The 14255-nt window shown below is 39.4% G+C and overlaps 1 protein-coding gene across 8 annotated transcripts in view; it reads left to right on the top strand.

Moving 5' to 3' along the window:
- TNRC6B (trinucleotide repeat containing adaptor 6B) overlaps positions 1-14255 on the top strand; it is a 225200-nt gene that overhangs the window by 140617 nt on the left and 70328 nt on the right. For 6 of the 8 annotated variants that reach the window (XM_074375586.1, XM_074375585.1, XM_074375589.1 and 3 more), the window contains one exon: positions 12970-13057. In XM_074375586.1, the coding sequence (XP_074231687.1) occupies positions 12970-13057 (88 nt within the window). Of the gene's footprint in view, positions 1-2243; positions 3465-3534; positions 8635-12969; positions 13058-14255 lie in introns of those variants that run through there. The other 2 variants (XM_074375587.1, XM_074375591.1) reach the window with 2 other exon arrangements.

The raw sequence follows: 14255 nt of genomic DNA on the forward strand, positions 1-14255 counted from the left end.
AAATGTAAAAGTCTTAAAGTTCAGACATTTGACTTACTAAGCTTTCTTTTACAGGAGGCTTCATTGCATTTAAAAATGAAACTTGATACCCACAGGAACATCATCCACGCAGAAGCACCAATGTAAAGATTTGCCATCTTAGGGAACTGGGTGAAATTTCGCCTGATAAAGAGGTCTCAGTTATCCTGGTGTATCAGTCAGGGCTCTGTCAGGAAACAGGCCGTTCTGGATGTTCCATGTAGGAGAGGTTTTTTTTCCTTTTTCTTTCATTTTTTTACTTTTACTTCAGCCCCTTGTTGAAGTATAATTGATATATAATAAACTGCTTACCTTCAATGTGTTCATAATGTACTAAGTTTTGAACTATGTGTACAAATGATAATGAATGTATCCTTTATCCCCCAAAGTCCCTTTGTGCCCATTTGTCAGTCCTCCTTCCCAACCTTCCCTGCCCTTTCCCAACCCCAGATCACCACTGATCTCCTTTGTGCCACTAAAGATTAGATTGTGTTTTCTAGAATTATATACAAATGGAACATAACAGTACTTGTTGCCTGGCTTCTTTTATTCAGTATAATTATTTTGAGATTTATCCATGCTGTATGTATCAGTAGTTCATTGCTCTTATTGCTGAGAAGTATTTCGTTGTATGCAGTACCACAATTTGTTGATGCATTCATCTCTTGATGCTCAGTTGAGTAGTTTTTAGTTTTCAGCTCTTACAAATAAAGCTGCTATGAATATTCATTTAGAAGTCTTTGCACTGGATGCATGCTTGCTTTTCTCCAGGGTAAATACCTAGGCGAGGAAAGGCTGGGTCATGTGGTAGGTGTGTAACTTTTTAGGAAACTTCCAAACTGTTTACCATTGTACATTCCCACTCAGAGAGAGTTCCAGTTGCCCAAACTTGGTATGGTCAGTCTTTTTAATTTTGGGCATTCTCATAAGTATGTATGTGATACCATCTGATTGTGGCTTTAATTTATCTTTTCTTAATGATTGGTAATGTTGAGCATTTTTTTATGTGCTTATTTGCCATATCTGTATATCTTCTTTGGTGAAGTGTCTGTTCAAGTCTTTTGCCCATTTAAGCCATTGGGTTGTTTTCTTATTATTGTTTGAAGAGTTCTTTATATATCTGGACCACAGATTCTTTATAAGTGATTTTTGAGTATCATCTCCCAGTCTGCTGCTCTTTTTTGTTCTCTTAACAGCATCTTTTGGAGAGCAGAAATTCTTAATTTTGACAAATCAAATTTATTTTTTTTGTTATGGATTGTGCTTTTGGTATTGTAGCTAAGAAATAATTTTGCCTAACTCAACGTCACAAAGATTTTCTTTCCTGTATTTTCTTTTAGTTTTATATTTAGGTCTGTAATCCATCTTGAGTTAATTTTTGTATGTAGTATAAGGTATAGGTTGAGGCTCTTTCTCTCTCCCTCTCTCTTTTTTTTTTTTAACATACAGCTATTCAGTTGCTACAGCACCATTTGTTGAAAACAGACTATCCTTTCATTGCTGAATTGCCTTTGCAACTTTTTCAAAAGTCAATTGTCCATTTCTGTGTCGATCAATTTCTTGCATCTCTTCTAGCCCACTGAACTTTTTGAATGTCGATGTCAATACTGTCTTGATTTCTGTATTTTATTAAAAGTCTGTGTGTCAGGTTGTATAAGTCCTCCAACTTTTTTTTTTTTTAAACTTGTTGGCTATTCTGAGTCCTTACGAATTTTAAAAGGAAGTTGTCAGTTTCTACCAAAAAAAAAAAAAAAACGCTGGGATTTTAATAGGGATTATGTTAAATCTATAGTTTTGGAAGAATCAACATCATAATAATGCTGAGTCTTCCAGTCCATGAACACAGTATATCTCTCTACTTACTTAGGTTTTTTAAATGTGTTACAATTTTCAGTGTGCATGAATTGGACATTTTAAACAAATTTATCCCTAAGTGTTTCATAGGTTTTGATGCTACTTATAAATAGGATTTTTTAAAAATTTGTTTCTGATTGTTTTTGCTAGTATATAGAAGTAGAAATGATTTTATATATTAATCTTATATCCTGCAACCTTGCTAAAGTCACTTATTAATTCTGGTTCCTTTTTTTGCAGAATCTGTTGTATTTTCCAAGAAGGAAAGGTTTTAATACAGAGAATTAGAAGTTCACACAACATTAGAGTCTGAGGGGCGAAAATACAGGGAGCCAGTTATTGCTGAATTTAGAGTGCCGGGTTCCCCGGGAGCAGTGATAGCTGCTTGCCACTCCACTATGGCTTTAGTTCATCTGGAAGCTGCTGTAAAAGTGAAGAGTCCTGTCTGCTGCTGCCTGTGTAAATGCTTGCAGCTATTTTCAGAGAATTCTGGCTTCTGCCTTCCAGATCAGATGGGAGCCTCTCATTGGCTGTTTGTAACCTAGAACAAATGGAGAATGGGATTCTGGAAGATGCTGTTCCAGGCCTTTCCCTGCAGTGCAGGGAAGGCTGTCAAAAGCGACAGTGCCAGAGGGCACAGAAGGCGTTAATAAAGATACACAAATGAGCCTGCACCCAGTCATGGAGAACTTAGCAATACTGGGAAAAATAGGGGTGTTAGGTGGTGGTAACTCAGAAAGATGTGATTTCTAAGAAGGCAGATGGGCTTTGTATTGGCAATGATATATTATCTGGGACAAGGAAGTAGCAGGCCTACTCTATTTGGTGCTGCTTTACCCAATAATTGGATGAGTGTAGACAAACTGGAACATGACTAGGAGATAATGACCCCAGTGGTGAGGGGATAGAAAGCCAGGTCACATGTGGAATGTTTAAAGAAACTGAGAATGCCTCAGGGATGCATGCTGGATGACTACAGATACTGATTTAGGAGGCTTATTCTGTGTGGTCTGAAAAGGGAGGCTTGGGACCAATGAATGAAAACTGTAAGGAAGCAGGTTCCAAACAGAGAGAACTTCGTGCACAGCTGCACTAAGACTGAGGAGAAGGGCTTGTGTGAATTTCCTTTGTTAGAGATCGCTGGGCTGCGTGGCCGGAGTCTGTGAGGGATAAGAAGAGTCATTTCAAACTACATGTTCCTCAAGCACCATTCTAACCCGTAAGGGTTTTGTGGGGGGAAACCTCCCGTATCGTTGGTTACGGCTTTTTCCCCATGAAATTTCTGAAAGTGAAAACAAGTTCTTTTAAATATATTGTCTTCCTTTATTTGCTGTGAGTAATACTCGAAATAAACCTATTCCTTGCATGTTCATCAAATACGGAAAGTAGGGGGAAGTTGTGAGGAGCTTAGAGTCAGAGGCTATGTATGTAAAAATATTATTGCCATATTTCGTTGATTCTGAAACTCAGATTCTTTTCAGGCTTGATGTCCTGAAATCTGCGTGTCCCCTGCAGTTGGTGGCCCCTTTCAACTACTGTTGCCGTACGTTTGCTGTCGTACGGGTTTTTTGCACGCATCGATTTGCTCTTAGGTATTCCTGATGTAATTGTTTCAATTCAATTTCATGCATTTTTAGTATTACACAAGTTGTTTAACTGACTTTTAATATATCTTTATGAAGATTACCCTGTAATTTGGCGCTGAAACACAGATGGGAATAACAAGGCATAAGCTTGATGTTAAAGAGGTTAATATTTATCCTTGAAAAATAGCTACAATTCCAGATTTCCTTGGAAAGAACAACCAGTTATACCTGTGCTATTCACAGTAAGGTCCAAGGACCAGCAGCTTGTTAGAGATGAAGAATTGTAGGCCCCAACCCACACCTACTGAGTAAGAATCTTTATGTTAACAAAATTCCCATCAAAGTTTGAGAAGCATTGCTTTACACCACCTTATATAGGAAGGTAACCCTTATATGTAGAAGGAACCGTGTTCATTTTGTTAACATACAAAAGAATTGCCTATCCTGTTCATGATGCAGCTGAAGGCAGGAGAAATTTCTGCATCCCTCTAAATTAATGAAAAATATCTTTACCTTAATTTTTCTAGGTTTAATGTTACTGTTTTCTTTCTATGAGCCACTCAGTATTAGAATGATTTTTATGCCTCAGTGCTGTTTGGCCTTGTCTACTAATTTAATATCATGTGTAAATTACATTAGCATCCCATTAAATTCCGTCAGTCAGATCCAGCAAATGAAAAAATGTTAAGAACAAATCCAACATGAATGTTTGGAGTACCCTACTATGTAATTTCCTCTGCCGGAATGGATTTATTCCAACATGCTCTCTTTTTGTGTGCATTTTTAATTAAAAACAATCTAAGTGGATACTTCAAGCACTATGCTTAATTCTTTTCATTGCCTTACTTTTGTAAATTTTCCTCACTCCAAACATGTGTTTGGTATCATTAATCCTTAATTGGTTATGATTGTTAATAGTTTTGTGCCCAGTTATTTTCTTACTGTTTTATAAATTGCCAAGATTACCATTTGTCTCTTAAGGAAATAAATGTCTGTACAAGTCACATGTATTAGATGTGCTTTGGAAAGTGTATGTAAATCTGTGTCGGACAGAGTTCTCAGTGTGCAGACGACAGAATTTACTCTCACGGGTGCCAAGGGTTTATTAAATAGTGATAGTATCTCACAGATCCTTGGGAATCCACCTTGAACAGGGGGCCCCACGAGAGCTTTTTCCCCTTCCTGTACATTCAGGAAACTGCTGTTGTAGGTTTCGGCTCCAGGACCACAGCGTGTCTGCTCCCTGAGAAGAGGGGTGCCCCGCACCCTGTCAGTTTTCCTATTAAAGTCATGCACAAGTGCAGCTTATTGGCAAAACATAAGTCACATTTGAATCTCGAGCTGAAGGAAGTCTGGGAAGTAGGCCAGAAGGGTTTGGAATTGGTGTTGACTGAGTTGATGCACTCATCCACCACAAAGTCAAAGAATGAGTTTTATTACTATTATAGCACTAAAATTCTCAGTAAATGAGATTATGAATGATGTGGTAGAGGAATATTTTAAATACCCTGTGGTGTATGTTTGTCATGTATTTAATGTACTTAAGACACAAGGAAGCTTGATTGATAAAACTGTAACAATATGAATATTTAGGGTGAAGTGTAGGTTCTAGAATATTTTTGGAAATGCATTTCTGTGAATGTCAGGACTAACGTGATTTCTAAAATTCTTTTTTGACTCTTGTGTGATTTTCATAAAGAGTTGTTTAAAATAGAAATCCTTGAAAAAATTTTAAACAGATGACTAAAAGATGAGTCAATGTTGGAGGCTCTCTTTTTTAATTAAAATTTTTATTGAGATAATTGTAGATTCACATGCAATTGTAAAAAAAAAAATAAACACATAGAGATTCCAGGTGCCCTTTACCCAGTTTCTGCCAACATTTTCTTCTTGCAGAACCATAGTACAGTATCACCAAGATACTGACTCAGACAACTCACTGATCTTATTTAAATCCCGCCAGTTTCTCGTGTACTTAGTTGTGTATGTACTGTTTAGTTTTATGTATCACATGAAGGTTCATGTATCCACCACCACTATCAAGATACAGAAGAGTTACATCACCACAAGGACCACTAATGACGCCCTGCCTCACCCGACCACAACCCCCTGGCAACTCCTGACAACTACTTGTCATTTCAGAAACGTTGTATAAGTAGAATCATACAGTACATAACTTTTGGGGTTGGCTTTTGTCACTTGCCATAATTCCCCAGAGATTGATCCAAGATGTTGATGTATTAATAGCTTGTTTTGTTACAGTACTGGTTTGCTTCTGGCATGTTCCATATGGCAGCTGGATCTGTTGTATCTGTTTGACTCTGTCTGCCTGCCTCAATTGTGTAGAGTTCGTTATGAACTAGGACCAAGGGTGACACCACACTTACTGACCAGAGAGCACCAGGTGTTTATGGTGGTGTGGCCAGTTATCCCCACCTTAAAGAAAAGGAAGATACTCTATCTCTGGAGACATTTTCCTGTCAAGATGAACCCTGTCTGTTTAGCTGAATTGAGGTTCTTAGGTAATTTTCACTCCAGTCAGCATGTTGGTGATTACTGCTTTCAAGGATGAAATTGTTAGCCCTGCCTCTGCTTGATGCCTGAGGTATGATGGACTTGGGGCACATTAATTCAGGAACCACTGGTCATGATGCTGGTTTGTAAGGAGAAGTTAATCTCTCAACTGGATTACCATAAGCCATTAATTCACATATCCAAGGTTCTGGTGCTTTCAAAACACTGAATACGCTGTAAGCTGTTTTCAGAGTACCCTGAAGTGGTGATGAAGATGGAGGGCAGAGCAGGAGCAGAGCTTCCTTCCTTGAAGATGTCTGAGTTGTGAGGCGAGATGTAGCTGTTTAAAAATGTGCACTAAGAGCTCCAGGAGGGCGAGTAGCACGGCATCTTGTTTGCTGCCAACCGCCCGCTCACCCCACCCCCGACACAGTGCTTGGCGTCGAGTGGGCGCAGAGAGATGAGTGAGGACTATTACAAAGTAAGCACAGAACACAACATTGTAAAATGACTATAACTCAATTAAAAAATGTTAAAAAAATGTATAATTTAGTGAGTGGGGGCTAGCTCAAGTGGTAGAGCATATGCTCAGCATACACAAGGTCCTGGGTTCAATCCCAGTACCTTTTCTAAAAACAAATAAATAAGTAAACCTAACTACCTACCCCTTAAAAAAAATAAATAATAAAAATTTTTTAAAAACCAAAAAAAAAAAAATAATAAGCACAGAAAGCTCTGGAGGGTATGTGTGGGGGATTGCTGTGAAGGGAGGGGAGGGAATGAGAGGAGTATCCCTCTCCCCCAAAATAAAGCCCCAAATTCACCACCACCCTCCCATCTCGGGACCCGTGTTCTTAGCATTCTCCCTGCCGGGTCGATGTCCCTTCTCCCAGATCGTTCTCTTCATTTCGGTCTCTTGCTGCCTCAGAGAGGCCTTCTGCGAACATTTGTGTAAGCTAGCACACTGTCTTCCCTGCCCCTTCCCTCTTGGTCACTCTCTAGCTGCTTTCCCAGCTTTATTTTCTTCATGGCATTTGTAATGATTTCCTGCCATTGTGTTTGTCTCTGTTTACACCGTCAGTCCCCCTGAGGGCAGGGACTGTCTCACTCGCTGTTAAATCCCCAGTGCCTAGGTCACTGCCTGACTTGGAATAGTAACTCAGTGCATGTTTGTTAAGTGACTTAATTAGTTGTTTTGAGGCTTTTATTTTGACACATGTGCCCTGGAAGGGATAGAAAAGCATCACTTGCTCTGTAATCATGCATTTTGGTAATGTTGAATGGAGGGCCTCGTGCATCCTGGTGCCTGTGCTTGGTACATGTGGTAAGAAGGAGAGTAAGATCAGCTCCCCTGCATCCAGAGATGTCACTGGTGGCAAACACAGGCATGCTTGGCTCGCTGTTCCGCAGTACGGTTGGTGCTCTTGGGGAGGTGTGCTGGCCCCTCCATGGACAGAAGCAGGGGCTCTTGAAATATTGACACCGAGGGGAGAAACAGGCCTTTTAATTGGAGGTGAGGACAAGAGGTGTTGGAAGTGTTGGTTTCTGTGCGTGTACACCAGTCCCAGTTTGGCTCCTTACGGAAGGTGTGTCCGGGTTAGTTTGAAGACTGCAGTCACTCTCAGGAGAGCCCTGCCACCTCTCTGACCTCATCTGCTGCCGTCTCCCTTACTGCCTCTGCGCCAGCCTCCTTGCCAAGCACACCAGTGTCATTCCTTTACACTCGCTGTCCCCTCTGTCTGGAATGCTCTCTCCCAGATAGCCACATATCCCTCACCTCCCTGGGTCTCCATTCTTAGGCCGCCGTATCAGAGAGGCCATTTCTAACCATCATATGTAAGGTGGTACCCTCTTTCCTGCCTGTTCTTCTCCATCAGCTTACCCTGCCCTGTCCTCGGCAGGGCACTTGTTACCACCTGAAATGTGTATTTTATACATGTGCTTTATTGTGTGTCTTGTTTGGTTGTTGCCTGTCTCCCCCACTAGACGGTAAACCTCCTGAGAACTGGGGTTTGGTTTTGTAACTGCTGTGTCTCCAATGTTTAGAAAAGTGCCTGGCTCGTGTTAGGTACCCAATAAATGTTTGTTGAAGGAATGGATTAGTTCCTGGGGCATCCTGGTAGAAGGAAAGTGAAACACAGAGGAGCCCCTAAACCAGTCTTATTCCCAGAGCCCTGGTCAAAGCAGCCATGCTACAGAAAAGTCATTTTATGGCTCTGGTGCTGCCAGTGACTGATAGCCTCTGCCTTGCGGCCCCTCCAGAGCCAGACAAGAGGCAGGGCAGAGGTGGTGGGGTATGCAGAGGAGCGTGAACTTCTTACGAATTGGGATTGTCGGGGAAGCCTTGTTGGAGCAGATGGTTATTGAGCCAGGACTTGGGCAACAAAAAGGAAGAAACCTTTTGTGTCAGGTATGCAGAATGGTTGAGGGAAATGTGGAATTTGGAACTGTACTGTGAATGGCCTTGAATGTCAGCTCTAGGGAGTTGTCACCCAGATGTTACAGCTCTTAACTTATCTGGCATGGTCTCAGATCCTTTCAAAGACAGTAGGTTTCATTCCTGCAAGCCTGTTGCTTCCGAGATCCGGTGTTCTGATCTTACACGAGATCCGGTGTTCTGATCTTACACGTGGAACAGGAGTCTTGCTCTGCCTCAGTTCAGGTGAATATTGGCTATTTCCCCTTTTATTCAAATACTGCCTTTCTCAAAAACAAGTTACTTGTACATATTTCTTGCAGCTAATGGTTATTTGCTTAAAAGAAGAAAGAAGGAAACACTGTTGTATTTTCCTCACCTTAGACATTTTTTAGAGTAATTTTGGCTTTTTACCATTCTAGATTTATTCTGGATTACAGTGTTCACACTTGCATCAGGCTGTGTGTTTAGATAGGAAAGACAGTATCGGTGATTTCTCCTGCTTCCAGATCTAGAAGCATTGAAGGGTTAAGTGAGACCCTCCTACTCTCCTAGCGTTTGTATTTGATTGTTGTACGGGAGGTGTGATTTTTGAGGTATTATAGGTACATATTAAATTGTAGGCTTAAACACAAGAATTTAGAGCTGTGGTTCTCCACTCTGGCTACATCTTAGAACCCACTTGGTGGGCAGGGAGGCTTTAAAAAAAAAAAAAACAACCAGCAATTCCTCTGTAATCCACCTGGAGTATTCCCTGGGTAATGGTTTTGTTGATGTTTGTTTTTTGGATTTTGTTTTGTTTTTGGAAACAACCTTGAACTTACAAAAAGTTGCAAGTATGATTTCTGGAAAAAACGCAGTACTTTTTCCCTTGAATCATTTAACAATAAATTGCTGACCCAGTGTCTCATCCCTGCATCCCTTCCACAATACTTTAATGTATTTCTAAAAAACAAAAACATTCTCCTGTATATCCACAGTACAAGCGTCAAAAAAAAATATCAACGCTGATACATTAGTATCATTTAATCTTCAGCCCCTACTCAAGGTTTAACATTTGCCCCAGTATTGGTCTTTATAGCAAAAGGATCGCACTCAGCACTTGGTGGTTGTATGTCTTTAGACTCCTTCCATTTTGGACAGGTGCTCAGTCTTTCCTTGGTGCTGATGACCTTGGAACTTTTGAAGATTGCCAATCAGTTTTTTCTAAAATGTCTCTCCATTTGGGGTTGTCTGATGTTTCCTTGTGATGATATTCAGACTGTGTATATTTGAGAGAAATATCATAGAAGTGATGCTGATTCTCAGAGCATGCTATCAGGTAGCTCATGATTTTAGTTTGTACCACTGTTGATGTTCACCTGAACTACTTGATTAAGGTGGTATCTGCCAGGCTTCTCCTCCATATAATTACTGTTTTTTCCTTTATAATTAATAAGTATTTTTATGGTGTGGTGCTTTAAAACTATGAGAATATTACATTTCTTGTCATTTTTAATGTACTCATTTACTTGATTCTACCTGTAAGGACTCACGTTTTCCTATTTTATGCAATAGCTTATAGTCTGTTACTGTCAGTATTTATTTTTATGCTCATACTGTCCCAGATTTAGTTTGTAGGAGCCCCTTCAAACTAGTTTCTGTGACCAGTTGACATGTCCCATCATTTGTTGAAGGTTTCCTTGCTTCTTGGCAAACAAGCATTCCAGACTCCTTTTCTACTTTCCATGTTGTAGCCCCCAAATAGTTTTTTTCCCAAAAAACTCTAGTTCTCTTTGTGAAGAATGATATTTAGAAGCCATAATCTGGGTTCGAGGTGTGTTCATAGCTACAGTATTTAGATGTTGCTTGTTCCCAAGCCCTCTCATTGATAGAGCTAGGGAATAAGTGTGTGTGCATTTGAATACATGAAGGAATATACACATATAGGCATGCAACGTTACATCTACTTTTTTTGTTATGTCTGTCCCTATGTATTACAATTAATGAGCTCATGTCAATGACTACTTCTGATCCAACTCCACAGGGTTCATTTCAGTTTTCTCCTTTTCCATTTTGATAACTCCTCTTCATTCTTAATATATTTACTTACTGATCAACCCCCTGTATATAACTGAGCTCCCATCAGCACCACCATAGATGCCTTCCCTGTGTGGATGCCCTCATCACCCCTACTGGGCTCTGGTGCAGCACAGAGATAGTTCAAAGCTCCCCAAATGTTGCTAATGTGCAGCCAAGATAGAGCACAATTGAATTAGAAGAAAGGTGAACCCCAAACTTTTTGATTCATTTTTAAGTGAATGGTAGGTTTTTAAGTCAGGTTTGGTTTGAGAAAATAGATTCTTCCTAAGAAAGTGAAATTTAAAGAGAAGACTCAATTCTACCAACATACACAGTAAAAGATCAGGGTGAAAGCACAGCCTGTCTCCTGGAAAGCTTTGAAAAATATTTGTTTTGGAAATAAATCTGCTTGTAGTGAACATAAATTTCAATCCCTTTCCCTGAATTACCTGTTTATAGGAAAAAAATATTTGAAAAGGTTAGTTGTTTTTTAAGAACGTGTCTCATTAAAGACTTACTGCTTTTTTTTTTTTTTACGTTGCATTTTTAAAATAAACTTTTAGTTTTTCAACTTTACTTTTTAGAGCATCAGGTATTTAAACAGGAGATATTCAGGCTGTGGTTGCTTTTCTTCTATAGTCAGTTTTTCTTTAAAATACGGAAACCAAGTAACAGTAACTGGGTCATGAGGAACCTTGTCTTCTTCCATTTGCAGCCAGAGGAAGCAAGAGGCTGTGGGAGCCAAATATAACAGGATCTGTGGCCAGCCTACCTTAGATGGTCAACATCTATCTTGCCAACTTTCGTAAATCCATTTTCTTAAAGTAATGCCCGGTTGCAAGTGGATTTTCACCAAGAACTTCACTCTTGGGCCGATGTACACATTATCTGACTCCAAAGAAATCCAGCCTTAAACCCAAGGAAGTTACAATAAAATCTCCTCCTTGATTGTATTTTAAAAATTTTAGTGGCTTGGAGAGTGTGTGTGAATTGTACACTTTAGGCTTTTGTATATTTATGCCCAGAGGCATATATACACATCTCCTTCTGTGAGGAGAGAGAAAGGGCAGTATTTGTGAATGTAGACAGGATCCACTAAAAACTTAATATGCAGGTAAAACACTTCTGTTATTATTTAGTTCCTGTTTTCTGTAAGTAAAACATTGTTTACCTATCCATGAGAGTGTGCCTCAGTGTTGGTCCTGAGTTCCTTTTATGTAGGCTGGATGAGTTCCACTCCCCAAACTTGAGTCCTTCACAAACCATCTTTGTGATTTTTGCCATGTCTGCAAACATTTAGCATTTTTCTTTTGATTTGTCTGACTTAACTTAGCCTTTATCTAGGTGGTGTCTGTGAAACCATGGATTTGATGTGTTGTATCTCCTAAAATCACTAGTATGCAGGCAGTATCTGTTCAGTAGTTGGGGAACTGGGAGCTAGGACTCTGACTCTTCTTCAAGCTCTGAAATTCAGTAAGTGTGATGTCTGGGGTGTCCTGCCTTGAGCTTTGAAATTACACCAGCTGTTAGTTGTTTATGCATTTTTTTCCAGTTGATACATAGAAGTAGAAGTTGGCAGCAGTCTATATATGTTACACTAGGGGATGGGGGTTATAGCTTAGTGGTAGAGCTCACTGGTTCAATCCCCAGTACATCCATTAAAAAATACACATACGTTATATTAGAATATTAGACTATACATAATAGTATATGGTATAATATATTAGAATAAATATTACATTTTACAGTTATTTTTCGAATATGAGGTATAAATTACATTATCTTAATTTCTTAAGATTCAACATATTTCTTCAACTAGAATGTTTATTTTTGTGTAATATTTTTATTTTAATTGAAAGGAGCAAAACCTGATCATCTTAATTGCTGATCAGGAGTGCAGGAGGATGCAGCTGTGAACTCACACAATAGGGAGGGAATACATGGATTTATGGACACTTGGTGTGACCTTAAGAACCTTAAGAACACAAGTAGAAAACATGTAAAATATACATTATTAATAATGTAGAAGAAAAATACGAAATTTAGAACATAGGGTTTTATGTTCACCTCTCTGAAGATGTCATGGGAAAACACCTAGATTATGATAAACACCTGTGTACTATAACTGAATTAATATATTCAGCATTATTTGTGAGAAATATTGTCGGAAGCCAACTGGACGTTGGTTGTCATGTATTCAAATTAGGTTCTTTGCTGAGTGGAAATCCATTCAATGTGTGTGTGTGTGTTTGTTTAGGAAGATATTACAAAAGCCCACTTTAATGGGCTTTTAAAAACCAAACTTAATGTCATGTTTTGCAAAAGAGGTGACAAACCAAAATAAGTGGATAACTAAATTTGGTGAGTGTTATTCATCCTCCTAGTTTAAGTAGAATACTGTGCTCAGTCAGAGATGAAATATTTGTCGCTTTGCACACCATCTATAAGCATTTAATTTGCTACACAAATAGATTGTGAATATAAGATGTTTAACCTTGTGGTGTGACGTGACTTTTACAGAGAGAAGGAGCAAGAAAGGGAAGAACAGTTAATGGAAGACAAGAAAAGGAAGAAAGAGGATAAAAAGAAAAAAGAAGCCACTCAGAAGGTGGGTTTAATCAATTAAGTCTGTATTTACATCTGCCAAGCATCTAGAATCAGTAACTGCCTTGGCTTGGACACCTGACATCTTAACAATGCTACTTGGAACTTTAGTTTACTTGAAAGTTTTAATATTTTAGAGTGGGAGAACATTAAAGACCTACATTTGTTACCATAAAGCAGACGTTAAATAACGTTATGGCTGATTTTATGAAAACAACAGTAAATTATATTGAGAAAGGCAAGAGAGTTACCAACATTTAAACTCTTCTCATATTTCCTTATTTGTAGCATAATTAATCTCCATTTTCTAAGCAAGCTTATAGGATAACTTTTTAAAGCTTGCCAGAGTTAGCCCTGATGTTGTCCTTTTGGTCTACCTACAATACTGTCGTTTAGTGTGTCTTTTGATAATTCAATAAAGAAATCTTCCTTGAAGAGGGTCAGGTAGGCCTGCCTTGGTGCTTTAGGGGAGATAGTATTGCATGGCTTTGAGGAATTTGCTTGGGAAAAAAGAGATGCTAAAAGAAAAAAAGACATAGGGCTGACAGCTGTCAACTGTCAAGTCTTCATTGGAGTGTTTGTCTGACAGGACTGTTGGGAATAGAGAGTGGTTGGACCTCCCTGCCCTGCCCCCCTCTCCTGAAGCGTGCACCCCTCTGCCCTGGCCATTGTCTGAGCTTGCTTCCCCACCTCACTACCCTTTTAGCATCACCTGACTTGGGCTCAGCTCTGGCTCAGCAGGCTTACTTTGATGCCTTTGCAAAGTGCCTGGCAGAATCACTTTGCTTCCAGTTCTTCTTACCACTACCTGAAGCACTTGGGAAGCAGGGTCTCACCATGAGGCAGGTGAGGGTCCCCGCTACGGTGCCAGGTTATTGAAGCCAAGTTTTGGGAGGTGGAAACTGTTATACAGTTCAGAGGGAACTTTAGATTTAGACCAGACTCGAGACATTCGAACACAAGCCAATGCAAAGGATAAGGGACACACAAGTTTCCCCAGCCTCACTGGATATAGCAGTTCGCATAATTCAGTTTTCTGAATTATTGAGATAGATCATTTGGAGCAGAAGACCAAATAGACATTCCTTCCAAAAAAAAAAAACATACAGATGGCCAATAGGCTCATGAAAAGATGCTGAACATCATTAATTATTAGAGAAATGCAAATCAGAACTACAGTGAGGTGTCACCTCACATCAGTC

Source organism: Camelus bactrianus, chromosome 12, assembly GCF_048773025.1.
Source record: "Camelus bactrianus isolate YW-2024 breed Bactrian camel chromosome 12, ASM4877302v1, whole genome shotgun sequence".
Classification (NCBI taxonomy): Eukaryota; Metazoa; Chordata; class Mammalia; order Artiodactyla; family Camelidae; genus Camelus; species Camelus bactrianus.